The sequence below is a fragment of the Ptychodera flava genome, chromosome 15 (assembly GCF_041260155.1).
Source record: "Ptychodera flava strain L36383 chromosome 15, AS_Pfla_20210202, whole genome shotgun sequence".
Lineage (NCBI taxonomy): Eukaryota > Metazoa > Hemichordata > Enteropneusta > Ptychoderidae > Ptychodera > Ptychodera flava.
Genome location: NC_091942.1, coordinates 10,664,627 through 10,687,504, shown reverse-complemented (window position 1 = coordinate 10,687,504; position 22,878 = coordinate 10,664,627). Strand labels below are relative to the sequence as shown.

The following is a 22,878-nucleotide window of genomic DNA, read 5'->3' as shown; positions in this document are numbered from 1 at the left end:
ACTATCTAACCGGCGCTCCGTTTGGCTCCATTTTCCGAATTGGAACCTTGGAACCAGTCTATGTATCGGTATCAAATATCAACGCAGTCCGTTCAGCAGTTTTTGACTTTTTGTCGTTTACGGAAATGGACGACATCAAACACCGGTTGAAACCACCTCTATATCACAACTTCCAGTTGTGATAAAAAGGGTGACGAGCTGTTGTTCAAGTGACGCGCGCGCTGACCAGAAACATTTCTTTTTGTTTTGGCCTAAGCAAAGTGTGTGGTCTGTCCAGTGTATTGTTGTTTCAAAAGTTATGCATACAATTTCAAAGTCAATCCCACAGGAAGCCGGTGATTGTTAATTATAAGAGCAAACTTTTTATTTCATTTGTGGGTGACCACTTCCTATGATGTATTTCTGAATTCTCTGAATGCCCATCTGTAAAATTCTAACAATTTTAAATTTCAAAAATTGTCCTTCATTGTCATGTTGGTGGACATTAAGGAGACATTCACATCTACTGTAGCTATTGAACTGTGACATGATAATATTCATTTTTTGAACATTTATTGATGAGTATTGTTTAAATATGCAAATCTAACGTCATCCATTTTCAACAAGTCATTGTCAATGACATAGTCCCCACTTGTAATAGGAGTATTAGTCTTGATGGGGCAGGGAAATGTGGTCATTAAGAAGTATCACTGGAATGTGGCGTTCAGATCTATGGATACATAGGTCTATGTTCCCAATTTGAAACAAGAGGCATGTCTAAGTTATGGTTCTAAATCAGGAAAAAAGATCAGACCTCCAGCTGTATTGGCCAGCCAAGAAATACATATGCGCATAATAAATGAGGTACAAGATGTGACATCTTAAGGTCTATTATCCTATCAAAATTGAAGCATAAAGAACTTGTGGTTACTGAGTTATGCATATATAAGTATAATCAAGGTCAAGTTATCCCTATATACCAAAAATCAGACCTCTAGCTCTATTGGCTCGCTCAAAATTAGATATGCACATAATTAATGAGGTACAATATGTGGCATCATAAGGTGTCCCATCATACCAAATATGAAGAGTGTAGCACTTGTGGTTACTGAGTTATGGACAAATATGTATATTTGAGGTCAAAGGTCATTGAGGTCATGTGACATTTTGTCAAAAAAATTGTATTGCACAGTTATCCCTATATACCAAAAATCAGACCTCTAGCTCTATTGGCTCGCTCAAAATTAGATATGCACATAATTAATGAGGTACAATATGTGGCGTCATAAGGTGATCATACTATATATGAAAGGTTTAGCACTTGTGGTTACTGAGTTATGGACAAATATATATATTTGAGGTCAAAGGTCACCAAGGTCACGTGACATTTTGTCAAAGTGTCTGAGATATCTGCGTGAACGGATGGACTCACGGACAGACATGACCCAATCTATAAGCCCCCTGAACTTTATCTGTGGGGACTAAAAACTGTGTCACTGCATCCTTTTTGCAATATGAATACGATGAGAAACTAAATTTTATTTTTCTTGGCCTTATCTTATACCCGTACATGGGAGTCTATGGAGAACAGCCTTATACATGGGAGTCTATGGAGGCGTAAACTAAAAAGTCCTCTAACGCGGCCAAATTTGATCGCATCGTGAAACAAATCGACGCGCATCTGTATGAGGTAGGGTACTATCCTTGTACCAAGTTTGAACGAAATCGCTCCAGGCGTCTCTGAGATATCTGCGTGAACGGACGCATGGACGCACGGACGCACGCACACACGCACGGACATGACCAAACCTGTAAGTCCAGGGCTCGACACAAGGTCAAATCATCCACTAGCCCGAAGGACTAGTAGCAGTTCATTTTCAGTAGTCCTAAATGAAATCTACTAGTCCTGCTCAAGCAAAGCCAAACGTTGCTCTCATGTTGTAAAGAGGTGTATAGACCATTCTCATAATTTTTTGTCGCAAAGGTTTTAAACCTTATAACTAACTTTCATGCAAGACTAGCACATTTGCTTACTGCAAAATGTTTAACTTTGAATCATATATAAACCACAAAAATAACCTGAATGAAATGTCCTGTGTAGGAGGAGAGGTCATGAAAATGGCCTATTGCCATCAATAATAAAATCAGACGTAGCTGGGACGAATTTGTTGGAAAATTCTTCATACAGGTTCATAGCTCAGGTAGTACACCACTAATTTGCAAAGAACATGTTTGTTCATGGTGAGGACAGATTTGTTTCTCCAGAACTGAAATTCGTACAGCCATTCACAAATGTTCCTGTGGAGTGCCTTCATATTTTTGACATATACCGGTATCACCTTTTAAAATTGACCAGCTTGTGGGGAGGACCTCTCATTTGTAATAATGGTTTGTGAAAAATTTAGTTTTTAATAGTAAAAATGTTGCATTTTACCATTTCATGTGCTTGTGTCTTTTATGAGTTTTTGCCAGTAACTGGTAACAAAATGTGATTAGCACAAAAATGACCAATGACTCCCAGAAGTGATTGGATACAACAGTCTGATACACCCATTTCATACATTGTTTTTTCACTACTGTTATAAGGTTCACTTCACTATTATATATTGCCCCAATAATTTACACTTTTCCGCTAAAATGGCAAAACAATAAGTTGCTAGCACCAAGTTATTATCTATAAGGAATTCCCTCACCTGTACAGTGTACAAGCAGTAACAACTTGCCATAGCACTGTTTTGGCAAGCTAGATGGCTCTTTTGAAGATCAGCTTCAATCAAGCTAGGGGGTCTTGACTATATATGGAGGTCAGCATGTGGAGACATTCTAAAACAGGGTCAAGCTGGCTACGAACGATCGGAGGTGTTGTTTGGGAATGCCTCTGAAGAAATCTTGTGAAAGGCAAGGATACAGTGTTTGAACGAAATTGTGGGGTTGCTCATGTTTTTAGGCGAAGTGATGAGCTTCAAGCAAACCAAAATACACGACGTGCAGACAATTCCGTTTGATGCTCAGCGTTGAGCCATGTTTCCCGGGGCCATGTTACTGGCATGTACAGTACAATTTGATTCTCCGTAGCAGGTAAACTGTTTCATTTTAAGTTGGTGATCAATAAAGTTTGCTTCACTGTTTCACTGTCCAATTTGTTTGGGTAAAAGTTAGTTTATTTTTATGTAAAATGATCGAGGCTTGGTTCATTCTTATCGAATGAGTGGCCCGGCGTCCCATTAGTTTTGTAGCGATAAACTTTCCTGGACGACTATGGAAAAATTGCACTAGTCCGCAGGACTACCTCCGAAGACATTTTTACTAGTCCTCTTGAAAATTTACTAGCCTCGGGCTAGTGGGCTAGCGCTTATGTCGAGCCCTGAAGTCCCCCCCCGGATGGTGTCAGTGGGGACTAAAAAGAATTGGCACAGGAATATCTCAGATATCTGCATTCATAAGCCCCTGTGCATGGACACAGCATTAATTAATATTAATTTCATCCTGGGGACCCTGTGGATCATACCTGGGGACCCTGTGGATGGATATCAAAGACAGGAAAGAAAATGGCCGTCACACAGCCATTTATGATCGAATCATTACAAAAATCGGCGTGCATATATATGTGATAGAGATTAATATAGGTATCAACTTTCAATGCAATCCCGCCTGGCATCGCTGAGAAATTTACGTGAACGCCCGCACAGTCGTAAAATATAGGAAACAAAATGGCCGCCACGTAGCCATTTTAGACCAGATCAAAACAAAAATCAATGTGCATATGTGTAACATATAGAGTAATCTATGTACCAAGTTTGAATGGAATCGCTCCTAACATCACTGAGAAATTTGCGTGAACATATGCACTGACATCAAATACAGGAAACAAAATGGCTGCCAGACGGCCATATTGAATCAGATCGTAAAACAAATCGATGTGCATATGTATGGCATAGGTGATAATCCTCGTACTAAGTTTGAATGAAATCGCTCCAGGCGTCTCTGAGATATCTGCGTGAACGGACGGACGGACGCACGCACGCACGGACGCACACACGGACGCACGCACGCACGCACGGACATGACCAACCTATAAGTCCCCCCGGACGGTGTCCGTGGGGACTAATAATGCATATTCATTTTAATTGAATTGTGCAGACTGCAGATGTTTGCGTTTAATCTTTCTTGATTTTTACTGATAACAGACACACAATGCAATTTTATCTGTTGACAGACTTTTTGTATTCACAATCGGCAAGCCTTTAACCTTTTGACACACTTGTCTTTGGTTTTCATGAGTTGATGTCAATTGATGAAACACTGTTTTCTCTAAGCTACACAGATGCACCACTAAGGCTGTCTGGACAGATGAATACTCGGGGGAGTAGCTATCTTCATATCTTGTTTTCTCAGAAGCAAAGCAATGAAGTACAGTTTGACTGAGAAATTTACATGCTTATTATTACTGTGTACATATATTTGTGTGACGATTATCATGGTGGTGGTGGTTGTTGTTATGATGATGATGATGAAGATGATTAAAATGATGATAATGACAATGATACTGATGATGATGATGATGATGATGATGATAATGATGATTCTGATGATGATTAAAATGATGATGATGATGATGATAATAATTATGATGATCATGATGATGATGATGATGAAAATAATGATGATGATGACCATGATAGTGATGATGATCATGATCATCATGATAATGATAATGATCTTGATGGAGATAATAGTGAAGAAGATGATGATGATGGTGAGGATGATGATGATGATATTGATGATGACGATTCACATGATGATATTGACAATGATACTGATGATGATGATCATGATGATCATTATGAAGATCATAACAAAGATGATGATGGTGATGATGATTATGATGAAGATGATGATGTTGATGATGATGATGATGATGATGATGACAATGATTGTGATGATGATGATGATGATGATGATGATGGTGATGATGGTTATGACGATTATGAGTTATTATGATACTGATCATGATAACAATACTGATGATGATTATGATGAAGATTATGATGATGATGATGATGATGATGATGATGACAATGATGATTATGATGATGGTGGTGGTGGTGGTGGCTGCTTCAGATGGCAAGTAAGTAGTAGTATATAAACTTGAATTTACCGCTTCGCTGGCAGATTGACTCCAGCAGCCAGTGTGGATGTACAAGTCAACAAACACAGTGTACCCTGTGAGTATGCGTCTTCAATGAGTTTCCTCTCATCCATGGTTAGACCACCATGATGGTACGCAATACCATACGGCACAGTGCGCCGTAGAGTGGAACACAGATTATCCTCACTGTCTCTGCGGAGTGCAGCTAGCAGCTCTTTCTTCTCCTTCTGCTTGTGTTCTGTCAGAGACCTGAAAGAGTAGTGAAAGCAACTCAACAATGACTACACGGAATTTCTCTGATTTTAACCCTTTCACAACAATGGTTTGGCCCAAACCCATTGTTATCAATAAGGATTGTGGACCTGTTTAAAGGTAACTGGGGATGAACCAGTTAACTTTCACTTTCACACACGGGCACTTCCTATTAAAACATTAAATGTAATGGTATGCGATGACGACTGCTGGGAGGCTGGTCTGAGTTTGATTTTTTGGCCTCAAAATTAATTATTCATTCACATCACATCGTGTTTTTTGACATCATTGCTGAGCTTGATAAAAATTCACAATTGCGTGAGCAAAAAAGATAATTAGCTCTGGTTCTTGTATACGCACCGTGACATTATTATCTGTCTCTCTATTTGTCGCTCACATTACATAACCTGCCACACCACAAACCTTGGAGGCAAACTGATTATATACAGTTCGATAAACCAAAGTTGACCATGGAAGAATTTGCATTGTTCATGACATGTAATGTGATCAGCCTAGTGCCACTTTTATAATTCACAAACCATTGTCGATTCATATCCATATTTATTTTCAAAGATTTTGAGGAAATCAAAGAAAGGTTGGTTCTGCAGAATTTGAACTTACAGTTGTATTACTCACTTTTCATTTTTTGCTCACGTGTTCACACACGTGAGCATATGTCGCAGCGATGTCTGTCTGTGTCTGTCTGTCTGTTGGTCCGATATCTCAAAAAACGGCTGATCAGATCAGAATCAAATCTGGTACATAGATTCAGTTAGCAAATGGCAAGAACTGATTAGTTTTTGGTGGGTGTGGCTTGCATACTTTTTGCTCATTTGCATAATTAATGATTTTAGAAAAAAACGGATATACATTAAAAACGACTGCACACAATTTGATGAGATTTGCTACAAATGTTGATCACACCAAGATATATCAGCAGTGGGAACCATTAAGGGGTGACATGAAAGATAGTTGCTAATTTGCATATTTAATGAACTTTCCTAATCAGGGATATATATCTGATTTGACTGGATCAAAATTGACCAAACTTGGTATGTATATTGAAGATACTATGATTTAACATTATTGAAAGTCGTTAAGCATTTTAACTTCACCCAATTCCCAATTTGCATATTTAATGAACTTTGCTAATTAGGGATATATATTTGAATTGACTGGACCAAAGTTGATGAAACTTGCTACATGTATTGAAGCTACTATGATACAACATTCTTGAAAGTCATTTAGCATTTTTACTTCAGCCAATTCCGAATTTGCATGTTTAATGAACTTTCCTAATTAGGGATATATATCTGAATTAACTTGATTTTAGTTATTGAAACTTGCTATATACATCAAAGATACTGTGATATAACATTTTTGAAAGTCAAAAGACATTTTTACTTCAGCCAATTCCTAATTTGCATATTAAAGGAATTTTCATAATTAGGGATATATATCTGAATTGACGAGATCAAAATTGATGAAACTTGCTATGTACATTAAAGACACTATAATACAATATTATTGAAAGTCATTAAGCATTTTCTCTTCAGCCGATTCCTAATTTGCATATTTAATGAACTTTCCTAATTAGGGATATATATCTGAATTGACTTGACCAAAGTTGACAAAACTTGCTACATATATTGAAGACCCTATGATACAACAATGTTAAATTCGTTAAGCATTTTAACTTCAGCCAATTCCTAATTTACATATTTAATGAACTTTGCTAATTAGGGATATATATCTGAATTGACTGGACCAAAGTTGATGAAACTTGCTATACACATTAAAGATACTATGATACAGCATTATTGAAAGTCATTAAGCAATTTTTCTTCAGCCAATTCCTAATTTGCATTTTCAATGATCTTTCCTCTGAGATTCACTTGATCAAAGTTGGCAAAACATGCTATGAACATTGATGATTATACCAGGTTAAAACAATATCGAAAGTCATTTCACATTTTCATGTCAGCTAATTTATAATTTGCATATCTAATGAGCTTTCACAGTTCGGCATATATGGCTTGAAGGACTTGGCCAAAGGTAATTACACTTGCTATATAAAGTGGTGATACAATGACAGCAGTCAAAGAACTTTAATATTTTCATTTCAGCTAATTACATATTTGTATACTTCATGACCTTTTAGAATTACTCGGCAGTGAATATTGTTCATTATGTTGATCATAACACTTTCAATGAAGTTGCAAGCATGTGGCAAATGTTCAAATTTACACATAACTGAAACATGTGAGCATTTTCAGTTCAAATCTGGTATATCTATGATTTGAGGAAATACGTGGGTGCCATTGGATACTGTGCGTTGTGCGACAATAGTGACAGAGCGAGACTATGGGTATGGTTTGAAGTAAAGTAACTAGAAGAGCAATCACTGTGGAGGGGCAGTGGAGATTGCAAGTTTCACGATTAGAAGTGCCTTTGTGTTTCTAATCAGCGAGACTACCTTGGTATTGGTGGGTTATCTACCGTATTACGCAAGCACCAGCTTTCAGACTAATGTTCTGGACTGTGCATGCTTGCAGAAATCCCCTGTCCCATTGTACAGGGCAATGAGGGACAAGGCCCTTATCGTTGATTGCATCATGTAACACTTGAAATCTACACCAACAGCAAAAAAGACTATTGTTACACTATACTATTGGATTGTAAAATGGTGTGAACTGCTCCTTGGTATGATTAAGTTGCCCAACCCCGCCCAGACCATACACACATGTGGTGCAAAGTTTACACATGCACGTTACCTGTATATTTTATGTACATTATCTGATTCCTTGATGCAGGCGGATTATCTTGAGGTAATTTGCCACAGACAAAGCAAACACTTGAGATCACATTAGCTACCCTGTAAAACAGCTACATGAAAAGAAACCCTTGTTGAGGTGTTTACTGAAAAGATCTCCAGCCAGCAACACCTCACCAGTCTCAGGAATGTATACATTCAAATGTCATGCAGAACTACAATAACAAAGGCAACACATGTCAATTTCTGTGGAGGTAAAACACTGAATGTTTTTATAACACGCCCTGTATGAAATAATCTCTCAATAAACCAAAAGTATACCCTCATTGCTTTGGTGCGACCTTCTCAAAAGATTTGTTTTCAAGTGGTGACTTTTTAGAATTACCAGTATGTTCCACGTCATATATTTTAATTATGATTTGAATTAATTATCTTTCAGAGAACAGATGCACTAAAAGACCGAAAATCACTTGATATGCAGTAATTGATTATATGGGAGGTCTGAGTTTCCTCTGCCACTCTCAAATTCGTAAAATTACTAATTTTTTAGATGATTTACTAATTTTTTTTCATTGTTGATTCGTAAATATACGAATGCACGGAAGCAGCTAGTTGATTGAAGGCCCCCAAACCTCAAAATAGTTCTGTCTACGCACATGTTGTACTTAATTTGAATTTGATTGAATGATATTCTGTATTGGAACGGTTAAGTTTATTTATGAATTTCAAAATTTATGAAAAGTTTCAATACCCAATTAGTAAATTTACTAAAAAATTTCAGAAGCCAGAGGAAACACAGGAGGTGGAATGAAACCAGTAATTTGTAACCACGTAATTTTCGGTGTAAATAAATCATGGTCTCCACTACAGGATTTTAAAGGGTGGGCCACCCCTCAGGTTTTTTGGAACAATCTATGCATTAATAACCCTACAAAAAGAATACGTTTTCACAACAAAACAATATGCAAATCATGCATGGTTGGCTACCTGTCTAGTGATCGAGAACATGAAATTAATGACGACTTAAAAACTTAAAGGTCCTGTTGACGAGATCACAGAAAAGTTATATTGCATGATGACTGCCAACATATGTACTTGTAAGACTAAAATCACACAGACAGTCTCTGATCTACGTGTATCTCAACTCATAAAAAAACATGTTTGTTTCAGCTGATGGCTGTAGCAGGGGGTGTTAGTCATTTAACTACACACACAGGATAAGCAGATTTGATTTATTTTTTGCTGAATGCCATTGACCACATTGGCCTTTGTAGAAGGACTGTAGACATGACTGTCTTGCAATGTATCGTCTTTTTATGAAAGACATTCTGAGCAGTATACTACAATGTTTCACATAAACAGTTTCAAATTGAGGACAGGACATATATATATCTCTCTCTCTCTCTCTCTCTCTCTCTCTCTCTCTCTCTCTCTCTCTCTCTCTCTCTCTCTCTATATATATATATATATATATATATATATATATATATATATATATATATTATATATATATATATATAATATATATAGAGAGAGAGAGAGAGAGAGAGAGAGAGAGAGAGAGAGAGAGAGAGAGAGAGAGAGAGAGAGAGAGAGAGAGAGAATTCACGTCCATGTCAATGGAGAGAGGGTCCTGCCTCCATCAGAAATGTGGGAAGATCAATCATATAGCATGGATGAAGACTATCTAAATGAAAATATTACATCGTGTCAGATACTGACATTAGACGTATATTCATTGAACAATTTAATGACTAACTGGTTGCAATTATCAGAAGTTACATCAAAATCAAACTCAAAAACTAAGGTTATCGGTGACAATCTCCAGAAAGTGAATGACTAATGAGGCAAACAATGTACTTCCTAATAATGCAAGACAATGCCCTTTATAATCAATGAGAAAACAATCAATGACCTTTTGACCCTGTGCAGCTCAAGATTATCTTTCCTTATATGCCTTCTACAAACATTGGATGGGGCGATTGATTTCGGAGAGGTTCCACTTCTCTGCGTTTGTAACACAGTGGAAAGAACATGTGCAGCAAGGCTTTCCTCTGTTGCCTGGCGGTTGCGGCATGTTTTCTGACATTGGCCACCGGTGCAGAGATCGCTGCAGATGGCCATAGCAGCAACAGCAACGACAATGATGCCTGCTACTACACTTTCGTAGTGCCCGGCACGGAGGAGTGCATGGCCAGCAACGAGAGACTCCAGGTGCTGGAACGCAAGGCTGACTTACAGGAGAAGCAATTACAGGAACTGAACACACTGTTGCTAGTGGCTCTGACAACCTGTGAGTCAGACGGTTCACCGATCAAACCACGACTTTACGGTAGGTACCCACACATCACCTATAGCTGTAACTTTTACATGTCAATTCCAATATCTTGTTCTATTCAAAAACGGCATGAGGAAAAATCCACGATAAACTTGCCCACACAGTGTCTTTACATCTAGAATGCGCTGTTATTGTTTACATTTGAATTCTAGTCTGAACCACTTGTTAACAGTGACTATGCAGTCTGCACACGTACAGGCTGAATTGACAAGCTGACAACACAAAATGCTTTTGGAAGTAGAACAGGAGACGGCATGAACTTGACAATAAAAATAAAAACAGCTACTTGTCCTTTAACTGATTTAGCAGAGCAGCAAAAAAAGGATTTACACAAAAAGTATCAAGGAAAATATATTGACACATGAAGTTTTTGAAAGACATTCTCATTTGCGTGTTTCCATGTTCAGTAAAGTATTAAATAATACACATGTAATTCTGCTGGTCAGAGCAGTACCACAGATGTCTGGCTTTATTCACAACGCAAACAACACTCCACTTCAAACATGAACGAATAGGATGTTCTTGTTGATTCTCTGCTGGACGAGTTTAATCTTGTTGAAACCCTATCAAAGTGTCTGAGATACCTCCGAATTAAAATTGAAAATGAGGGGTCGTGACTAACTGTTATCATGCCAAGCATAATTTTGATATCTTTAAAGCAAATACCAAGTGTTCAGATCATTGACAATCATGCGATCACCCATGACATTTAAAATAAAATGAAACTGAGTTTAAACTGCAAGGTGTTGAGTAATTTAGTCTTGGGCCGACTTTGAGCAGATCATTATTGAACAGGTACATGTAAAGTATAGAACTAAAAATGCTTAATTTGGCAAAAAGATAATTAAAACTTTTGACAAATACATCTTTCCCTCAGTTTATGAATATGAATTTTAAATCATTCTTTCATAGAGGTCAAGTAGGCTGTGTGTATGAAATAACTTTATTCACATGTAGATTGGTTGTTGTTGGTTTAGCCGTAGACCTTAAAAACGTTAAAGTCTATGGTTTAGCTGTATTATGCCTCACAATTTGGATCTACATGCACAATGGAGGGGAAATGCTCAGCTTTGTAAAAAAGAATGTCCACAGGACAAATTGATTGCGGTATTTTTTATATCTGTGTGTTTATGAAAAAAGATCCTGGTTGACAACATTGAAATACTGGTAATGGACAATTAAATCTCTTTTTAGCTTTCTTTTGATAAAGAAACTGCCGTCCACAGAGACATGACGACATACCATGTAGCTCTTAATTAATTACCTTAATTATTTGAGTAAACTTTACAACCAGACAAAGCATATTTATTAGTTTCCTTCAGTGTGGACAATGTGATTAGATTAAAAATTGCTCACCTCACGCGCCTTTTTGAAAGTCTCTACCCATAATGCCTTACTCCTTCCAACTACCATGTAACATGTATATACATGTAGCCCTGATTGCTTCTAATACAGCTTCAACTACAGTTGTTCAATTAAAGTATAGACGACAATCTTGTCTATGGAATGCCAGAAGGAGATAAGTAAACATATGCATGTGCTCTCAAGTAGATTTCGTTCACGTCTGTGATTCCAGTTATGATAAAATCTGGTGTGGTTATGTTCATTTCATTTGAAAGTTATTATTGTTATTTTTCATCAGTTTATTTCTGACCATATTTGTTCCTACAAATCACAATGAAAAGTTTGTGATGTGAGTAAGAATGACTGATTGAGTCCAGCTTTGGGTCTGCAACTTTGCTTCAATCATTGTTCGACTGCCAGTATGTATTGCTCGGTGTTTTTGTGATGGTGTAACACTGCTGGCGACAACAGTTTTGTCAAACGATATGATCGCAGTTGATTGAGAGACTAATCACCGGGAAGCAAGATTTTTATATTGTTCCCAAACATCACAGATGCGCTGCAAACTAAATCATTCCTTTCTTACAGACTGCAACTCTGCACAAGATACCATCAACTCTGGAAACGGGGTCTACCTCTTACGGCCAGAGGGTCTTCACAGTGGATTTCATGCATACTGCGAAATATCCTCTGGAGAGGCATGGACGGTCATCCAGCGGAGAATCGATGGCACTGTGGACTTCCAACGAGACTGGGAATCATACAAGCACGGCTTCGGCAGCTGGAGAGGTGAATACTGGCTCGGCAATGAGAACATCTACCACCTGACAAACCAGGGCGATTACAAACTCCGGGTGGAACTGCAAGACTGGAATGGAAACATGGCGTTTGCAGAGTACGGGGAATTCTGGCTGGATTCAGAATCAGAAAAATACCGATTGCACGTTGAGCTGTACACAGGAAGTGCCGGCGACTCCCTGGGCTATCACGATGGCATTGGGTTCAGCACCTCGGACAAGGATAATGATTCACGCGACCGTGGCAGCTGTCAGACCATGTGTAAAGGGGGCTGGTGGTACAAGGACTGCTACAACAGTAACCTGAACGGTGTGTACCGCAAGAAAGGACCGTACTCTAGAGAGGAGTGGGACGGTCTCGACTGGGGAGGTTGGAGAGGCTATCACTATTCACTCAAGAAAATCACAATGAAGATCAAACGGAAGTGAAGATGATTACGAATCAGGAGCAATTCATCATGAAAGGGGCTGACTGAATGCCAAGAACTGACATACACGTAGATGCATGTCCTTTGTTAGTTTGTTTATTTGCCTCTGCAGAAAAGTAAAGAAAAAGCAAACAAACAAACCTGAATTTTGACTCTATGCAGAAATTTCAACAGCACCGGAGATGCATGTTTGACTTTGCTTGGCATTACAGAGTTTGAAAGGAGGGTACGACAGGGACACAAGCACACTTGGTTTAAAGAATCAACGACATTGCTACCTCATCATGCAAACATTTTACAAACTTTTGAATTCTTTTTGATTTTCATTTTGAACAGCTGTAAAAATCATCACTATTATATTTACAAATAAATATTTTACAAAATGATGTAAAAGAATAGAAACCTTGATTGTTATGCTTGTTGTGAAACGAAAGAGTTTGGAATTTTTCTCAAGAATTGTTGGATGGTAAAATCAGTCATTACGGGGATATGCCTCATCTTCGCAATTGGCCAATATTGGATCGCTCTCAAGATCAAATGCTGTAAATTTATGTTCACCTTTGTAAACATGAATTGTAAACAGCTGACAAGTTTACGTTTAAACGTGGCACTTGCATTGCATCACACCAATCTGTAATATGTGCAAACATCTTGCATACCAAACATCTACAAGTTGTTGACTCTCTACATTGCTTCACTAGTGCCTTCAGAATAGGCGAGAGAGCTGTTCAGTCAACTATTACTTACAATGAATGGTGAAAATTTCTTGAAAATTTAAAATGTAAATTATGAAAATGACTCTATAAGGTCCACATGTAACTTTGTACACTGTTGAGAACACATTGACAACATTACTTCAACAGAGGGTTCACGGCCCGTGAACTGCCTCCTTTATAAGCTGTCAATCTTAAAAATGAAATATTAATGAAATCTTTTTCTGCATCACTATAATATCATTTGTGACGGAGTGGGCCAGTTACTTTAATAATTTTCACTTCCATTTCAATGATTTCCAGCCATTGTCTGTGGTCATATTACAAACAAGCGACCTAGCGGCCGATATAGCTCCGCTGTGTTAATTAATGTAGAGAATAACTATTTTGATACATGTTGATGAAGAAGGTGGAAATCTTTGAAAGCTCAATGCAGTGGCCAGAAAAAAGTGGCTAAAATAGCTGCAAAAATACACAATTGAAGATTTCATCATACTTTGAATATATCACATCAGATCATCCCTAAGAACATGTCAACCAAAGCTATTTTGAGAGTAAAATTTTTTGACCAAAAATGGCAACAATTGCCCCCAAAAAACAAAACTGCAGATTTCATCATAATTTCAAAAGATTAAATTTGGTTCATCTATAGAAACCTGTATACCATATTTCAAAGCTGTTAGACCAGTACTTTTTGAGAAACACATTTTTTGACCAAAAATGGAAAAAAATTGCCCCAAAAATTCAAAATTGCAGATTTCATCATAATTTCAATAAATACTTTTAAGTTCATCTATAGAAACCTGTGTACCAAATTTTAAAGCTATCAGATGAGTAGTTTTAGAAATACACATTTTTTGACCAAAATGGCAAAAATTGCCCCAAAATACAAAATTGCAGATTTCATCATAATTTCAATAAATATCATTAAGGTGATCTGTAGGAACCTGTATACCAAATTGCAATGCTATCAGATGACATGTTTGGAAATACACATTTTTTGACCAAAAATGGCAAAAATTGCCCAAAAAATACAAAATTTAAGATTTCATCATAATTTCAATAAATATCATTCAGTTCATCTGCAGGAACTGTATACCAAATTTCAAAGCTATCAGATGAGTAGTTTTGAAAATACACATTTTTGACCAAAAATGGCAAAAATTGACCCTAAATTACAAAATTACAGATTTCATCAGAGATTCAATATATATTACTTAGTTCATCTGTAGAACCTGTATACCAAATTTCAAAACTATCAGACCAGTACTTTTGAGAAATACATTTTTTGACTAAAAATGGCAAAAATTGCCTTAAAATGCAAATTTGCATATTTCTCCACAATTTGAACAAATCTGAAAAAGATCATCCCTAGGGACATATGTACCAAATATCAAAGCTATCTGACCGGTAGTTTGAAGAAGAAGATTTTTAAAGATCTTTTTACCAAAAATGACAAAAATTGCCTTAAAAATACAAATATGCAAATTTCACCACGATTTGAACAAATCTGACTGAAGTCACCCTTAGCAAACTGCATATCAAATTTCAAAGCAATCGGACAAGCGGTTTCAGAGAAGAAGATTTTTTTACCAAAAACACCAAAAAATGCCCCAAAAATACAAATATGCAAATTTCACCACGATTTGAACAAACTGAAGTGAGGTCACCCCAAGTGAACTGCACATACAATTCAAAGCAATCGGACTTGCGGTTTCAGAGGAGAAGGTAATTGTTGACGGACGACGATGGACGACGACGACGGAAAATCAACCTATTTGATAAGCTCCGCGCGCTGACAGCGGAGCTAATAAAACATAGAACCCAACATCAATTACCATGTAGTAGCGAATTCAGATGTGATTTGATGGATGACAGAGATTATTTCTGCAAGAATCCCAGTGCATTGGTGCACCATGACCACTGTTTCTTACAGAGAGGCAGCCATGGGTGAATGTGTTACCGGCTTATCATTTATTTGTCCACTGACCATGCAATGCAGAATATACGCTTTATGCACATTCTTCAGAGAGATCTTCGCATGAACTAGTCGCAGTTTTATGATTAGAAGACAGTCCCTCTATCCACCGGTCTGGAAACGCGTATTGTAAAAGGTGTCAATCACCTAGACTGCACAGCATATCTGCAACACGAGCCGCGACCACGTGATATCAGTGCGTTGCGTTGGGTTTGACCTCTGTGTCAAGACATTTGTCCTGTATGCTTTTCTCTAATCTTCACTGTTTTTGGCACTACAAAGTATTCTCTGCATCTATCCATGACATCAAGACTGACTCCTGGTTGCTCAGAAGCATCTGATTACTGTCCTGTAATGGCTATTAAACTTATAGCTTTAAAATTCTCAGAGATTCAGTGGTTTGTGGGTCTCCGTCATCTTCAACCAAAATAAATGGTGAAAACAATCAGGAATGGGATATTCCATGGTGTATTTCATACTTTATTTTAATAAACAATCAAAGACTGACGGAAATTTCCATGAGATGACCAAAAGTTTTAATTGTATAATTAAGATAATTTTTGTAGGTATGGAAATATATAAAAGTAGAAATTTGTAAGAGAAGGAGAGAACTTTTGGCCTGAGTCTCATTTTGGAATGAGAATGAGATAAAATGTGAATATCAGGACACTGCAACCTTGCAAGGTATGAGACAGCCACACTCCACAGCCAATGACAGAGTGTGAGTGAGTCTAGTATGCAGAGAAGCATTTACAGACCAACGATGACAAGAAAAAGACAAATCTATGATACATTGCCTTTGAAATTTTTGAAATTTCGAAAATACTTGCAAATGTGTAGAGTGATTAAAGACCATGTGGGATAATATTGAATTGATAAAAATTTCAAAAGGGTGAAAAAATCAAAATTCATCACTCATGAGAAGTTAGATACTTTTTGTCACTGTTCATGACAAGAGAATATTGCATAAAAGCATTCACTTTCACACAATTTACATTTTGTTACAATGCCTTGGAACAATTATATTTTCATAAAACATGTTCATCGAATTTCACAAAATTTATATGTCGGCTTCTCCTGTGAAATACGAACAATTAGTACACCTGACCAATGGCACCTATCCAGGGTCCCATCTGTAGTAACTCCATTCCATGTAGACTAGTTTTTACCCAATACACAGCCATAATTGATCGTATAAATCACCGTATCTCTGAACAGATATCTATTCCAGGTTCAAAGGTCACCAGGATCTGTCCAGGTGAAGTGTTTGCTTTGGCTTATGAGATTTCTATGATTAGCCCTCCCTGGTGCTCAATATATCAACAATTACAACTACATTGTATCAATTGCATACAGAAGCTGTTCCCTACTTGGAGTGCTAGGCCACTGATTACCTCAACATCTTGCTGTATGTTTCACTCTGCATACAGCAAGCCCTGGTTTTCCTGCTTACAACGTTCATTCATATCCGTCACTCATTTCACTTGAAAAACAACAAAAGTGAAATGGATTTCAAAATCACCGCAGTTTTACTGTTGAACTGCCTTGTGACATGTACTGCGCAATCTACCACAGCAACCTACAGGAACGTCAGCAGCCCCTGCATCAAGTTCGACTACAAATGCGACCCCGAAACAGGACTCTGCAGTCAAGTTCTGGCGGTGACTACAGAAAGCCTCGCGGAGTGCAACTGTACAAATTTCGATGAGGAGATCAGTCGACTCAGAGCTCAGCTGGAGGAGCTGAGTGAAGGAGGGTGTAAGGTCACAGATGATCAGAAAACCACAACTGTTGCTACAACAGTTTCAGGACCATACAGAGGTAGGCGGACCGTTATCTCATTTAAAGCTCAGATAAACACTCTAAAAGTGTACACCATTGTAAAAACTGAATTCTGAAATCTTGCCTGTGGTTCAGTCAAAATTAAAGTGATATACAGTACATGTAGACCATGATCTCTAACCAGTGTGCCTTGTCAACCGATTTGACAAGCTGACAACTCAAAAAAGTTCTCGCAACTAGTTTACAGAAAATTTGCGGTACACCATGCAATGGAACAGGGCTAGCCCAGAAGAGTGAAGAAATGTTAAAATAAGAAGGCTCACTGTATCCAAATAAAGCACTACCATACCTTTGTAAGTGCATTTTAGGAAAGGTAAATAATTTAATATGAAGTTCAAGACATGTTCTTAACCCTTTGAGCGCCAAAGTCAATTTTGTCACCTTAATACAATATACCCACATCAAAGTTTTTCAGAGTTTTGCCAAAATTTTGATAAAAACTGTAGTCGATAAAGTATGATGTTCATTCAGTCCAAAATTAGCAAAAAATTACAGACAATTTGTTAAAATTGGTAAAATGTTGCACTAAATTTTGGTGCAAAAAAATTACAACACTCGAACGGTTATATCAACAACAAAAATTATTCTAATTCATGCACTATGAAATTGTTCCCCTTTTACACTCACCAAAGATTTATAAAAGAAACACCTCCATTATGTCTTTGTTTGTCAGATTACTGATAGTATCTTTGAACAAATAAACTGTCAATATTTGAACAAACAAACATTTTCAAAACAGGATATTTCAAATAACATCAGATAAACTGCAACACTGAATAGATCTTCAAGTAGTGTACACAAGCATTTTATGAACTTTTCCTGCAATTGTTCAGCTTAAATCCCAAGTTTCATCCTGAATACTTGCAGGGGAATGAAATTTGTGAAGTCTCTTTATATGCAACACAGTCCTGATGTATATAGTGACCTTGCAACTCCAGAGACAAATTCTTTCATAATGTGGGGGTGTATTTCAAGGTAGTATGCACCTCAAAAGTGAAATACATAAACTTTTGCTCAAATTTGCTTTAAGGAAACTTTCAACCATTCTATCTCAAATCACAAATAGAAATCAGGGGTCACTATGCAAATTAAGGTACTACAGAAATTCACTGATATTTGAAATTCAAAATGGCCGCCATCCCTGTGTTGACTCATTTTCAATTGTTCACAAAATAAGACAGTGAAAACTTTATTTACTTTCAGAGCTTTAAAACGAGCCAAGACAAGTACATGTACTAGATCAGAAAAGTATTGAAGTTTGAAAGTCTGAATATCTGTTCCTGAGGTGCGAACTACCTTAATAATAGGGGTTATGAGAATGGATGTCCTTACAAGTAAAAGTAAATTTTTTGAGGTAAGACTTCTTGTCATCTTCACAGCTAATATTTCCTGAAATGTTTTTACCATCAGATTGTGATGAACTGCTTCAATCGGATCCCACTATGGTCAGTGGTGTGTATGAAGTCACACCTGAAAATTACCACACCATTCTTGTCTACTGTGATGTCGATGGCGATGAGGCATGGACAGTTATCCAACGCCGTTTGGACGACACTGTTTACTTTGGTCGGCCGTGGTCCCACTACAGGCATGGATTTGGACCAATCGATGGAACCCACTGGCTTGGCAACGAGCAGATTCACTATCTGACTGAACAGGGCAGATACAAACTACACATCGACATGGTTGATGTTTCAGATGAGCATCACGTGGCAAAGTATGATAAATTCCACGTTGACAGTGAAAGCACAACTATCGCCTCAAAGTGGGCTACTACCATGGCACAGCTGGTGATTCCTTCAAGAGGGCGCACAACAAGAGAGAATTTAGCACTATTAACCGCGACAACGACCAAAGCATAACCAGCAACTGTGCCGAACTCTACCAAGGAGGATGGTGGTATGGCAACTGTGCCGACTGCAACTTGAATGGACCGTATCACGGTATGTTCTGGAAGACCCTCGGAGGCATTGGAAACAGACTTCAGAAAGTCACAATGAAGATACAGAGGAAGAAACGGCGATCTGTTTCAGATGATGCAAAGCAGAATAAATAAAAGACAACCGCACAAACATGTACTATTACACTTTTTGTTGGAAAATCAACTTACATATATAAGTGACTCAAATACTCTATATAGACCATTACGTTGATATGGTGTTGGTTATTGACACACACAATCAGGTTTCAAAATAAAAGCCAGGTCTTCAACTTCACCACCTGTGAAAGCTGGGACAACCATCATTCTTTCGTTTTCAGTTGCAAAATAGGACATCTATTATACATTGTGTATACTACAGGCAATTTTGGAATTCAAAGCATTTAACACTTGGAATAATGGGCCTGTAATAATACCTTGCTTGAAATAACGTGCTCAATAGCAGGCCTGGGCTACCAAATTCCAAAAGATTTTTATGCAATGGGAGAGACACAAAAGAAACTATTAGTATTACAAAGGATTTTTTTTTCAACAATTCACCGACTTGAACCAAGTCTAGCAGGCAGCCACCCCTAGAGTGTAATTAACATAGGATGGCAGGCTGAATTTTGAATATCAGAAATGTCTAATTTCATGTAATTTGTTGCTCTAATCCCAAAATTGGTAAGGAGACCACTGATTTTTTAATTCTATATCACAAAATAGAATGGTTTTAAGAAAGGCTTAAACTTTTCTTAATCTGACAACAATTCTTTAATAAGAAGCATGTACTTCCTCAAGTGAGATGAAGAAGAAGTTTAGCAAAGAAACAACACTTACTTGGAGAGAAGTCGGCACAGCATCTCCGCCACATGCTGACAGTTTTTCTTGGTTGCGCAGAATATCAGACAAGAATGCTTTGGAATCACCTCTAACACAAGACCAACAAGGTGATCTGGGTCTTCTTTCAACATGGCCGCCTTGTACTGCTCGAGAATAGAACAGTCAGAAACATGTTCAATCCTATGTCATCACATTTTGCTCACAGTAACAGATATCTTTGCCAGATATAGTTTCTCCAAAACTGACATCACAGCCATTGATTCGAAACACATACTTGAATGCAAAAACACAACAGTCAACTCTTTACATTTATTGGTCTCACCTGCTCCTTAGAGAGTTAAGGTAGTACGTGGCTCTAAAGAGAAAACTTAAACTTTTTCCAAACTTTCTTAGATGAAACTTTCAACCACTCTTCCATAAATCTAGAATAAAAATCAGGGGGTCACAACGCAAAGTTGGTAGTAGAGAAATAATTAAATTATCTAACATTTACTGATGCTTGAAATTCAAAGTGGCCGCCATTCTTGTGTTAACTCTGTGGGAAATATAAAATTTTCAATATTTGAAAAACTAAGATGGTGTAAATTTTCCTTACTCAAAGAGCTTTAAAATTGGCCCCCACAAGTGATAGATCAGGAAAGAATTATAAAAATTTGAGAGTCTGAATATCTGTCCCCGAGGCACATTCTACCTAAGTGATGTCACACTTGCATACACAGTAAAAAAAAAAAACAAGTACTTGCGAACTGTCAGTAAGCACACAGTTTTAACAACATGCATTTTTGCGGCACCTCAAGCGATGAAAATCAGTTATAGCTTACTATGTAGACAGGCCAGAAAAAATATCAAATTCCAGGAAGCTGTAAATTCAAGAACTTTCTTGGAGCATACAGACTCTGCATCTGTACCGTGAGAATACTTTTAAATCATTTCTCTTTTGGACAGAAAAGATAAAGAGTTAGTATTTTTTCTCTTTTGTATTCCAAGTTGGCGAAATCTCAATTGTAACACTACGGAGTAAAGACTTACAGGAAACAAAACAGTTCGTGCGTGAACAAATTTCTCTTCTGGACACAGTGCTCTAGGGTCTACTTTAAAGATATTATCACCAATCTTCACATATTCTGTCAACTCCACCTGCAAATCAGAGAATTAACAGGTAGACCTGAGTTGCAATTTTTTTTTTCAGATGCATATACCAAATACCATATCAAATGTGTCTCCATCTCTGGATCCAAGAATCTTCCAAATTTATGTTCATTCGAAAGTCACAAAGTGCTGCATTTTGACTTATAAATAAAACACGGAATCAAAAACAGATATGTGGATGAAAGCACACAGCTGACTATGTTTGTTGTCTACTTACAGGTCGGAAATTACTTGTGTAAATTTCAGCATGGAGAAAGTCTTGAAGATCTCTTATGTTGTTCAGAGTTGCGCTCATTCCAATGATTTGAGCAGTCTTGACGTACATCAGCTTAGTGAGCGTCATTTCCAACGTCGCTCCCCTTCTGCCACCTTCCCCAAGCATGTGAAGCTAATTGTTACATACATGTAGATTAAAAACATAAACAATCATAAGGATGTACGTGTGCAAGCTTTAATTTTTTCAGGTGTTTTTTTAAATCACATTTTAGCCCTACATCAGTTGTAGATATTGCTATCAAACATTCACACTGAGCTTGCTGTGAAAGTTCTTGTGAGTTCTATCATCAAGAACATGCAAGGAGTTCATCCCATGTCTCCCCCAGATGTTAATGTGTTTGTGCCAAACCCATCTATAAAGCACAAATGGCTTTTTATCATCCAGCTCACACGTTAATCTATACACTGCATAAACGTAGAATCTTCCTGGGTATTTCTGAGCAAGTGTCTACCTACAAGTATGACCATATATATATAATATTGTTGACAATTTTCATGCTTGCATATGAACCAATTTGTGTGATTGTTTGAAAGAGAAATTTTCAAAGATAAGGTAGAATGCACCCCGGAACAGGTATGCAGCCTCTAAAACGTTTACAATATTCTTTTGGCCTACCACTTGCGGGACGCTCATTTTGAAGCTTATGTAGTAAATAAAGTTTTTCCTGGGATAGTTTTGTGAAAATCAAGAATTTTACCTTCCCCCATAGAGAATAACACAGGGATGGTGGCCATTTTGAATTTCAAATATATGTAAATATTGGGCAGTTTGTTTCTCTACAACCAAAATTTGCACAGTGACCCCTGATTTTGATTTTTAAAGAGAAGCATTGAAAGTTTGCTGGAAAGACATTTGAGCAAAAGTTTAAGTCTTTTATTTTTGAGGCACTTGCTACTTTTAATTGCAGTATGAATGTCATTTTGACCTTATTTCGAAAATGTAAAGTTGCTAATGTGGTACCAGTAGTGCTGGAGCTTGATCATTTGCATTTTTAACCCTTTTCCTGCCAGAGTGTAATAACTGTATCACTTCCGCATCAGCCAAGTCAGTAAAAAGCGGTATAGAGCCAAAACATGACGTATTTTCACCCACTTGGCT

The 22,878-nt window shown here is 37.4% G+C and overlaps 3 protein-coding genes across 3 annotated transcripts in view; 2 read left to right on the top strand and 1 right to left on the bottom strand.

The window, feature by feature from the left end:
• LOC139151128 (helicase POLQ-like) overlaps positions 1–22,878 on the bottom strand; it is a 51,307-nt gene that overhangs the window by 20,595 nt on the left and 7,834 nt on the right. Inside the window, exons 6-9 of the mRNA XM_070723681.1 lie at positions 21,721–21,891; positions 21,384–21,491; positions 20,352–20,497; positions 5,138–5,377 (exon numbers count right to left, since the gene is read on the bottom strand). Coding sequence (XP_070579782.1) covers positions 5,138–5,377; positions 20,352–20,497; positions 21,384–21,491; positions 21,721–21,891 — 665 coding nt within the window. The remainder of the gene's footprint in view (positions 1–5,137; positions 5,378–20,351; positions 20,498–21,383; positions 21,492–21,720; positions 21,892–22,878) is intronic.
• LOC139151130 (angiopoietin-related protein 1-like) lies at positions 10,121–13,230 on the top strand. Its single transcript, XM_070723683.1, has 2 exons — positions 10,121–10,485; positions 12,424–13,230. The coding sequence occupies exons 1-2, from the start codon at positions 10,188–10,190 to the stop codon at positions 13,059–13,061; spliced, it is 936 nt and encodes a 311-aa protein (XP_070579784.1). The 5' UTR covers positions 10,121–10,187; the 3' UTR covers positions 13,062–13,230.
• LOC139151131 (ficolin-1-like) lies at positions 17,068–20,928 on the top strand. Its single transcript, XM_070723684.1, has 2 exons — positions 17,068–17,572; positions 19,004–20,928. The coding sequence occupies exons 1-2, from the start codon at positions 17,257–17,259 to the stop codon at positions 19,453–19,455; spliced, it is 768 nt and encodes a 255-aa protein (XP_070579785.1). The 5' UTR covers positions 17,068–17,256; the 3' UTR covers positions 19,456–20,928.

Bases quoted from the DNA above. Each gene is read 5' to 3' on its own strand.
- LOC139151130 (XM_070723683.1), top strand. From the start codon at position 10,188: ATGTGCAGCAAGGCTTTCCTCTGTTGCCTGGCGGTTGCGGCATGTTTT. The intron at 10,486-12,423 runs GTAGGTACCCAC...CCTTTCTTACAG, and splicing joins GATCAAACCACGACTTTACG to ACTGCAACTCTGCACAAGAT.
- LOC139151131 (XM_070723684.1), top strand. From the start codon at position 17,257: ATGGATTTCAAAATCACCGCAGTTTTACTGTTGAACTGCCTTGTGACA. The intron at 17,573-19,003 runs GTAGGCGGACCG...TTTTACCATCAG, and splicing joins AGTTTCAGGACCATACAGAG to ATTGTGATGAACTGCTTCAA.